We start from the raw sequence: 10,522 nt of genomic DNA, 5'->3' as shown, positions 1-10,522 counted from the left end.
CTACAGCAAATAGGATTTTTTTAAATACCTTTTTTCCAGTGGCTCTTACACTATATTCTATTTCAACTCCTGGTCTAGCTATATATAGCTTACAGCCTCATTTATTTTAATGTGCTACCCAAATAACATAATCATAGCTATAACTATGGTATAGGGCCATGAGGTACATGCACCTCTAATGTTTTTTGACTATTTAAATGGCTGGTTCATAAATGTTCTTTCAATAATAATGGCAAAGCTTTTAGTAACTAGGTATCAGAAAATAGTGAGTCATTCAAATGGGTTTCTTTTCCAACTAAAACGTTTAATATGTGGCACTGAGATCAAAGTTACATTGTTTTTATATTTTATATTCTAACAAGTAGGAGATTTTTGCTGTGAATTCACCCCTGTTGACTTCTGTTTGTGTGCAGTTATGTAAGCTTCCTAATGTATTTGTCTTTTCCTTTTCCTCTCAAACAAGATGTGATTTTCATCAAGGAAGGTCAACTGAGTATGTATCACCAAAGACTATTTATGTATACACCTAGGATAAAACTCACTTGTGTACATCACAAGGTATTGCGTATTGATAGCCTTATAGGTTGTTATTAGTGTCTTCTCTGGTTACCAAATCAGATTTCCCTGGAAGAGTTTGAAAAAAAAATGTTTATTGTTCTAGGCTCTTCGGCGTAACGGGAAACTGTGCTGCTTGTAGCAAGCTCATCCCTGCCTTTGAGATGGTGATGCGTGCCAAGGACAATGTTTACCACCTCGACTGCTTTGCATGTCAGCTTTGTAATCAGAGGTAAGCAGATTTCACTCTGCAAAAAACAGTAAATCTCTCTTTGCTGGCTATGTATTTAATAGGCAGGCATTATTTTAGTACACTTTACTTAAAGCAACTTATCTCAGCATTTTTGTTTCCTGCAACCATTCATTCAGGGCCAGAAACATATCACTGAGAAGGAGAAGGGTCTCAAGACCCTTCTACCCCAAAGAACTGCATCATAGAACAGGATGTGATAGGAAATGAACACTGAGATATATGAAAACATTATAGAAGACTTTCTCTTCTTATTCATTCTTTATAGTTTTTCTGTCTTTTAAAAGGTAAGTTTAAAATATGTTTACTTTTAGTACTACTTCTGTGAGCAAACAAATTTACACTGAGGAAAATACACAGGAATTTGTGGCAGGCAGTGTGTATTCATCTTATTTTTCATACTTACAGTTGCCCTATCTCTTGATTTCTTATCTTGAATTTTAACCTTGTTATATATGTACTTTTCAAGTTGCTTCAAATCTCTTTGGGAACGAGGTTGGATACAATTATCAGCATCAGAGAGGCAGCATTGGACATTGGAAAGAGTATTGCACAGGGAATCTAGAAACCTAAATTCCAGTCTGGACCCTCCCTAACCAGCTGTGTGAGCATAAACCAACTATTTTAGTTCTCAGGACCTCAGTTTTCTCCTTTATAACATAAGGGAGCTGGATTAGTCAATTTCAGAGAACTCTCTCATCTCAAAATATTATGACTTCCTTCCATTTTTCCAAAGTAAAAATAATAACTTTTAATTCTAGTGTGAGCTATATACTACCATACCTGTTTTATGTAAGAAATGCAGAGGCTGTTAGAATATTAAAATATACATATCATTAAAATATATTTCAAAAATTATTGCACTTGATGGATTTTAATGAAAATAAATTCAGCACAGGTGTGAAAACACCTGAACATGGAAAATATTCAGTAAGTATTAGTTTTGTCAAGTTCTCAGTTACTATAATTGGCTGTTTTACCGTTAAATGCAGTATCTTCTTACAAGGTGCTATAGAGTAGTAGAAAGAGTATGATGTTTACAGTGAGAACTGGATTCAGATTCCATCCCCACCATATGCTAGCTGTGCAGTCTTGCGTAAGTCACTTAATTTCTCTGAGTTTGGTTTGCACATCCTTAAAATGGAGACACTAACATCTATCCTGCAGATTTTGAAAATTAAATGAAAGAATTTATAAGTACCAGGAACACAATAGGTTCTCAAAATTTAGTTATTTTACCTTGATATTTATAATTTACTTTTACCATATAATATTTCACTAACTTGGTTTTTACATAAGATATCTCCTGCTAAATGTAGATGTTCAGAATCTGGCCTTGTATACCTCACAATGTATAATTTACGCAGGAAATAATTCAAGAAGTCATCTTGCAACATCTTGAGTCTTCCCAATAGATGTTTGGAATCAAAGTAGGTTGATTCAGTCTGTAGTGACACTTAGCCAAAAGTAAATTATCAAATGCACATATTTTTTATTGTAAGGATATGAATACAAAAACACAAATGTCCACATATCCTTACAGACTCATTAATATGCATGAGCCTCTATGTGTATATGTTTTAAAGGTATATTAGTAGTAAATTTTGAATATTTTTGTTTACTTACCACATTTCATCCACTAATAGCATTTACTAACAATAGAGTTATCTTTGTGCAACAATAACATTTACTGCTTTTCTACTTATAAACAATTACATATTTATAGTGGAAAATTTAGAAAATAGAAAGGGATAAAGAATAACATTGTCCCATGTGTCTCACTGTTCTAAAAGAAATTATTTTAATATTTTGTTATGTGGCTAGCCATACATTTTTCTATGCATATGTGGCAAATGATATATAGCATACACTTTATATTATAACCACATTTAAGCATCTTAAAGGAAAATAACAAGGAAGAATCCAATGTTTGTTACTTGGACATTTTCATTAATATAGTGTACATTTTTCCCTGCCTTTAAAAATTCTTTTAGGACATTTTAAGCTTTCTTGTGTTCAGTTTTATGGATAAAACTTCATATATTATTAAATCAGTCTTCTGTCATCAGATGTGTAGGTTGTTTCTTCAAGTTTTTATAGCATCAGTATTATCAATCTAATGTGGACTTCATAAACAAATACTTAAATCTGTGTTAGGCTAAATTCACAGGAGCATAGGTAATTAGACAAACCATATAACAGTTTAAAGGCTTACATTATATATTGCCAAAATGCTCTCTGGAAAAGTTATACCAATTATTCTCACACCAGAAAAGAAAAAACAATGCATTCCCTCACATAAGTTCCAACACTGGGAATTATTATTTTAAAAGAAATCCTTGTCACCTTGAGGGATGAAAGATGGTATCCCATTATCATTTTTAATTAGCATTTATTTGATTACTAGTGACCCTTTGATATTTCTTCTATTAGGGAACTGCCTGTGTATTCCTTTGGTCCATTTTTCTATTAGGGCAGGCTTACCTATTTTATCCGTGTTCTACACAGAAAATTAAAACATCACTCAAGTGCTAAACCCAGCCTAAATTCTATTATGATGCAAAGTAATTGTAGGTTGTTAATGCTATTTACAAATCGTATATCAATTTTATTTCACCACTGAAATAAAAAGTTGCATTCACAATTACGTCTGTCTGCTCAGTGGAACTCAGTCAAGTAAGACAAACACTCCTAAATTTTAACTCTAAAACTGTTAACATTCTTATTGCTGCAGAATACTGTTCTAGTATCATTATTAAAGTAACTAATATATTTCTGTGTGCGCTTCATTTATTACATGCCATAATGGGACTGAATATCTTTAGTGCTGGTTATGCACAATTAACACTTAGTTATTGTCTTGTCACTTCCATCTCTACAAGACAAACTTCTTTAATGCAAGAAGTCAGCTAATCTTCATCAGTCAAGCAAAGCAGAAAAATTTTGTTACTCTGAATCCAGAAGTTTTCAATATAGGAGACTCTCCTTATCCTTTGGCATCTGCTTGGGAAATCTCTCCAATAAAGCCATCTGCCTCAGGAGCCTCTACTCATAGTAGCCAAATCATTGTCTTAGTATTGCACCTTTTCAAGTGACACACAAGGCCAATAGGTAATTTACAGGCACTTTTCCTTAAGCAAACTTTCTTGACCCCTGAAATTATGATTTTATAAATGCTTATGAATTTTATTTAGCAAGTCGTTTCATCTTAACTTTTAACTCACAATATCATTAAGATCTAAAGCATTTCTGAATGTTTAAAAAAGGTAGTAGTGGGCTTCCCTGGTGGCGTGGTGGTTGGGAGCCTGCCTGCTAATGCAGGGGACACGGGTTCGAGCCCTGGTCTGGGAGGATCCCACATGCCGCGGAGCAACTAGGCCCGTGAACCACAACTACTGAGCCTGCGCGTCTGGAGCCTGTGCTCCGCAACAAGAGAGGCCGCGATAGTGGGAGGCCCGCGCACCGCGGTGAAGAGTGGCCCCCGCTTGCCACAACTAGAGAAAGCCCTCACACAGAAACGAAGACCCGACACAGCAAAAATAAATTAAAATAAATTAATAAACTCCTACCCCCAACAACTTCTTTAAAAAAATAATAATAATAATAGTAACAATGAACTGTCAAGATGGGTGAATCTTCTCTGTCCTTTTTAAAAGGGTGTGGCTAAAAATGTGAATCCTGAATTAAAATCTAAAAGTTCATCTACTTTGAAAGGACCTGAAGAAGGTTATTTTGAACGTCTTGTATGATAACTTGAATATCATTCAGAATTGGCAAATTCTGAGTAATAGGTTAATTTCTTAAAGATGCTGAGTAATAGGTTAATTTCTTAAAGATGAGTAAGCCCCCCCCCTTAGAAAATTCTAGGAAACTAAATGATGGTTTTAAAAGAGAAGGGAAAAAATTCTTATTTGTAATGAAATTGCCTCAAATATGTAGAACTGTGTAACATTAAAGAAAAAAAGCACTGTGCTAGGCTCTGTGGAAACAGAGGTGAATAAAATCCAGTTTCTCTCTTAGGGGTATTTAGAGCTTAGGGAGAGACAGGACATCAAAGACTTACACAAGAGAAAAATGTAATCGATGCTAAACAGATCTATACTGAGGGAAGAGAGGTCTGTCCTTCTTGAAGTCTTAAGAAAGCATCAAAGGGTTGATGTCCTGGGTGTTAAAGGACTCTCTGGGACTGATTAGGATATAGGAAGTGTGTCTGGTGGGGGGGTGGAGGAGGTGAGGAAGGCTGGGTGCAGTGAGGAAAGGATTTTCCAGACAGATGGAGCAGCAGGCAAGGCATGGAGGTGTGAAAGCATGTAGTGTGTTCCGGAAATGAAAAGTGGCTCAGTGTGCTCAGAGATTAGAGAGGGAGTTTGGTAGGGACGTGGAGGAATATGGGATAGAGAGAGGAAATTGTAAAGGTAGGAAATCAGTGAGCTAAAGTCAACATGAGTCCAATTTTAAATTATTCATGAAAAGTATCTTTGTTCTTTAAGGCTATTCAGTTCTAGAATAAGTCTTTCTTAACCAACATTTGTGGCCCACTCACTTCAAGTGGTAGTACAGGTTATGGTGGTATTTCACAGGGTTCAAAAGAAATTTAACTCATGGTCATTTACCTCAGCACTGCTGCCCAGAGTGGGAAACCTGTTACACATTCATGAGAAAATTTGAAATGCCAAAGTAAATGATACACCAATAAATAAGTGCTTTGGTAAAGATCAGAATGAGTTGACGGGGTCAGGGAATGCTGATGGAGGGAATGGAAACTAAAGAATTTTGATTGATTGATTGATTGAAGTATAGTTGCTGTACAATATTACATGTTACAGGGGTACAATATCCACAATTTTTAAAGGTTATACTCCATTTATAGTTATTATAAAATATTGGCTATGTTCCCTGTGTTGTACAGTATATCCGTATAACTTATTTTATACCTAATAGTTTGTACCTCTTACTCCCGTACTCCTATATTCCCTTAAAAAAAGAATTTTTAGAATTTAAGTAGTTGGAAAAAAGGGAGAAATATCCCTGGCTAGGGAACAGCTAAGCAAAGGTGAGAAGATTATTATTAGCAAATAATAATGAGAGCAAATTTTTATACAGTGCCAATCACACACCAGACATTGTTATGTTTTACATGTGCTAACTCATTTAATACTCAAAATAACCCAGAAGTAGGTACTATTATTAGCCTCATTTTACAGGTGAGGAAACTGAAGTATAGAAAATTTAAATAACTTGCCCAAGATTACACAGATAGAAAAGGATAGATTCAAAATTTGAACCCAGGCAGTCTGGATTTAATCTCTGGATTCAGAGCCAGTATGAGGACCCTGACCTGTTTCAAGATGAAGATTTTCTTTTCTGACAAAGTGGGTATAAATGGGAGTAGATATAGTGGAGTTAAAAAAAAGGTAGATGCTAAATAATTGATAATAGGATTTAGGGTGTGGGTAGTGAAACTTGGTACAGAAAAGATTGTTGGGAATGCATTGTGTGATGACAACTGGGCTGTCATTGGGAAAAGACAGTAAATTTGTTCACAGGTGTACAATGAGTATATAACCTGCACTACTTACTGAAAACAAAGTACAGTATCAAAATCTCCATCTTTTAGTAACTGAGGATGCTAAATAGAACAGTAGAAACATTGGAAATATGGAATGGATCCCCTTTCTTTTTAAAGTGCTGTGGAAATGGAAATTAATTATAATTGGCAGTCACTAACCTTAGGAAAATAAGATGACTAAGTTAACATTTTCATTCTTAAAGAGGATGTCACAAATGAAAGCTTCCTAGCAGAGGCATTTGATAACCCGCTCAAAACTACTCTAAGCCCCGTATTTGATAGTGATGGTTTCTTAATTATTGTCTGTACTTTTCAAGTCTCTAAGACCGTATGAATTCAACTAGAGTTACTCCAAAATATCTGGAAATTAAATCTATGATTAATTCTAAAACATTTAGATTAGGTGGCTTAATAATCTGATTGAGCATCTTTTTATTCCTTAACATATTTTTTAATGATGGCAGAATTAATTGAACTGACTATATCACAAGCAATTAAGATTAATTTATAAGGAAGATTATCAATTTATTTTCAAGAATTTTAGCCTGACCTATTACTATATATACATACGCTGGCCATCACTATTTTTATAATATTTTTCTGAAATGCTAAATCTCATCAGGACCTGGTTATAGAACATTGGAAATTAGCCTTTCTTACAAAATCACAGTTATAGATCATTTTGTTAGGTGTCCGATATCTGCATTGCTATTCCTCTAATTTCTTCATGTTTATATATAGGACATTTTAAAGGAAGATATCAATCCTAATTGCAAAACAATCATAATCTGTTCTTAACTATAGCTTTCAAAGCTGTTTTGTTTAAGTTATATGTGTGTGACATCCCTCACCTATGTTCTGTTTCATTTTGACCTTTAAGTATAAATTGATATGCACATAAATGGTACTTTATCCAGTTGATAACATATTAGTAACAATATATCTCAGGTAGGAATGTTTTAGATGAATTCCATTTATATTGCAAACATCTCATTGAGTAATAGGCTCTCTTGAAAAGCTATGTAAAGAAGTAGTAATAATACAAAAAACCTATATAACTTCATAGCCTCATGCTTTACCACCTCCAGGTAAAAGCATGGATTTTTTTTTAAATTGCTTTCAGCCATTTATTTGTTTTTTTTTAATTGAAGTATAGTTGATTTACAATGTTGTGTTAATTTCTGCTGTACAGCAGAGTGATTCAGTTATACTATATTCTTTCTTATATTTTTTTCCATTATGGTTTATCACAGGATACTGAATATGGTTCCCTGTGCTATACAGTAGGAGCTTGTTGTTTATCCATTGTATATAGAATAGTTTGCATCTGCTAATCCCAAACTCCCAATCCATCCCTCCCTCCCTCTCCCTCCTCCTTGGGAACCACAAGTCTGTTCTCTATGTCTGTGAATCTGTTTCTGTTTCGTAGATAAGTTCATTTGTGTCACATTTTAGATTCCACATGTAAGTGATACCATATGGTATTTGTCTTTCTCTTTTAGACGTACTTCCCTTAGTATGACAATATTTCGGGACTTCCCTGGCAGTCAGTGGTTAAGACTCCATGCTTCCTCTGCTGGGGGCACGGGTTTGATCCCTGGTCAGGGAACTAAGATCCCACAGGCCATGTGGCATGGCCAAAATTAATTAATTAAAAAATTGATGCAAAAAAATCCATAATGAACAAAATATTAAAATTAAAAAAAAATCTCTACGTCCATCCATATTGCTGCAAATGGCATTATTCCATTCTTTTTGTGGCTGAGTAGTATTCCACTGTGTGTTTGTGTGTGTGTGTGTGTGTGTGTGCACCACATCTTCTTTATCCATTCATCTGTGAAAGCACAGTTAGGTTTCCATGTCTTGGCTATTGTGAATTGTAAAAGCATGGATCTTGAATCCAAAGAGACCAGGGTGCTTTTCTTTCCTCTACCATACACTTTCTAGCTATGGAACCTTGGGCAGGTTTTTAAAATTCTGGGAGGAAATGTTAGGTTTTTCATCTGAAAAAGACAATGTTAATGTTTACTTTCTCAGTTGGATTTAAGGAATAAATGTGATCACTGTATATACATGCTTAGCCTTAGCACATGGTACGTTCTTTATAAAAGGTGATTATTTTAATTACCTACATTCCAAACATTGAGGGAAGGCTTTACATATTACATTTCTACTCTTTACTGCCAACTTACAGAACTTACTGATGTTAAAGATAAAAATCCTGAAGTTTCCTTTTCAATATTGTGAATGGAAGGTTGGAATTTGAACCCTATTCATTGCAAATGTCTCTCTGCCTTTCATAGACTTCTTATTTTAACATTCCTACCATCCAGTGATGTAGTTGTTTTATCTTACCCACAGAGAACTGACTCAGAGTATGAAATACACCCTATATCTTGCATTGAGTAGGTGAGAGCCACAGGGCTCAGGACCAAATCCCCAGGCCCTTGGCTCAGTGCTTTTCTCACTATAATTACTCTGATTGTATTAATCTGCAAATAGAAGTTACCTAAATTTCAAGGTCCCTGAAGGTAAGGATGACATGACACAACGTGACAAAAAAACAAAACAAAACAAAACACATTTTTATTTGATAGCAAATAGAATTTGGACACTTGTTAACAAATTAAAGCAAAATTTTAGACAGTATGGAGTTGAAAAAGTACTTTCAGTTTAGTCGGTTTTTAGGGGAAAACAGATTCAATAACATCAGCTGGAACACGAGAGTATTTTATTAAAATTATTTATTTTTGATGGATATTTTATTATTAGCTTATTAGTCAGTTCAAATTAATTTCAACATTAATATAAAGTGAAAAATTTGAACAGTAATCAACTATATTCTGCATGCTACTTTATATAATCTCACATAAAAGATAAGTATCTAATTTGGCTACTTACCCCTGCCCAACAAAAGAAATATTTCCTTTTATTCAACGTATCTTAACGATCAGGATAATCTACAAAAACTGGTTTATTCAAACACTACTTTTTAAGCACAATGTTTCAAGTTTATAGTTTGCAACTAATAAAAAGAAGATATACTTAAAGTCCAAACTTGAATGTTCATTGTATCCAATAGCCTTGACCACAAACAACTGCAGGATTTCAAGATCAGGGCGTAGTCTGTACTTTCAGTCAGCATCATCAGCAGGCAGTAATCCTGGGGAAAAAAAGTAAATTCCACAAATAAACAGACCAATCTTCCTTTAAGAGGAAAGCTAATTCTTTTCAATCTACTTTTTTTATTACACTATTTTCCCCTCTATCTACTTAGCTAGAATAAGGATAAATTTCCAAAGCTACTCAGTTGGAAAATAAATAGGTTTGCTGTTTGTCTAGCATTCCAATCTTTGCAAATGTAAATCAGCCCAACTGCTCCTCATTTAAACCTTCAACTTCACAAAACATTAAAGGGTGGCTTTCATGACACAATTTAATCTATCCACTAAGATTTCTGCTTGAACATCATTTGAAATTGACTATCTGATAAAGAGAGACCACTATCAAAGGTCAGTAAGGTCAACTTATATAATTACAAGTAGTTTTACTGGGTCAACTCTACCAGACACTGATGTTTGAAGGTTAAATTGTTACAATTAAAAATATATACAAATCTCCCCAGAGTTACTTTATTGTTAAATGTACCAGAAAGAGCACGAGCATTTTTTCTTACCTTAATTGTGTCCAAAGTGTCACCACTGGGAAATTATACAAAAAGAGCACTTATTAAAAACATTACAATCTTGCACATTAAACAATGCTTTATAGAATAAAATACATAATTAGCTACTGGAAACTAGTTTATTTATCATATCAATATTAAGAAGTTCACCAGGTTACTCCCTTTGGTTTAATTGGAATTACTCTAAGAAATACATTTACTACTTCATAGTTGGTGAACTTGCCACAAACAAAGGAATATGGCCCAGCATCTGAGTCTGATGCTAAAATAACTTTCACTTCAGAACAATTACTTCCAAATTACAAGAATTTAATCACAGTTTAATAACAGAGTAAAAGGAAGCTTTAAGTGAGAAGCTCTAAAATGGGCTATTTTCTAATCATTTGATTCATTTTAATGCCTTTTACTTTTTTTATAAAATGGATAAATGGGCAATGAAGAAAGCTTCCATAATCACTGCCGT

At 34.2% G+C, this 10,522-nt stretch overlaps 1 protein-coding gene across 4 annotated transcripts in view; it reads left to right on the top strand.

The window, feature by feature from the left end:
• The window catches only part of LMO3 (LIM domain only 3), a 57,357-nt gene that overhangs the window by 46,075 nt on the left and 760 nt on the right, over positions 1–10,522 (top strand). For all 4 annotated transcript variants that reach the window (XM_081248132.1, XM_081248133.1, XM_081248134.1 and 1 more), the window contains one exon: positions 662–787. In XM_081248132.1, coding sequence (XP_081104258.1) covers positions 662–787 — 126 coding nt within the window. The remainder of the gene's footprint in view (positions 1–661; positions 788–10,522) is intronic.

This window comes from Mesoplodon bidens (assembly GCF_964165515.1).
Source record: "Mesoplodon bidens genome assembly, chromosome: 11".
Taxonomy (NCBI): Eukaryota; Metazoa; Chordata; class Mammalia; order Artiodactyla; family Ziphiidae; genus Mesoplodon; species Mesoplodon bidens.
Note: the sequence above shows the minus strand (reverse complement) of the source record. Positions and strands in the feature narration are given on the sequence as shown.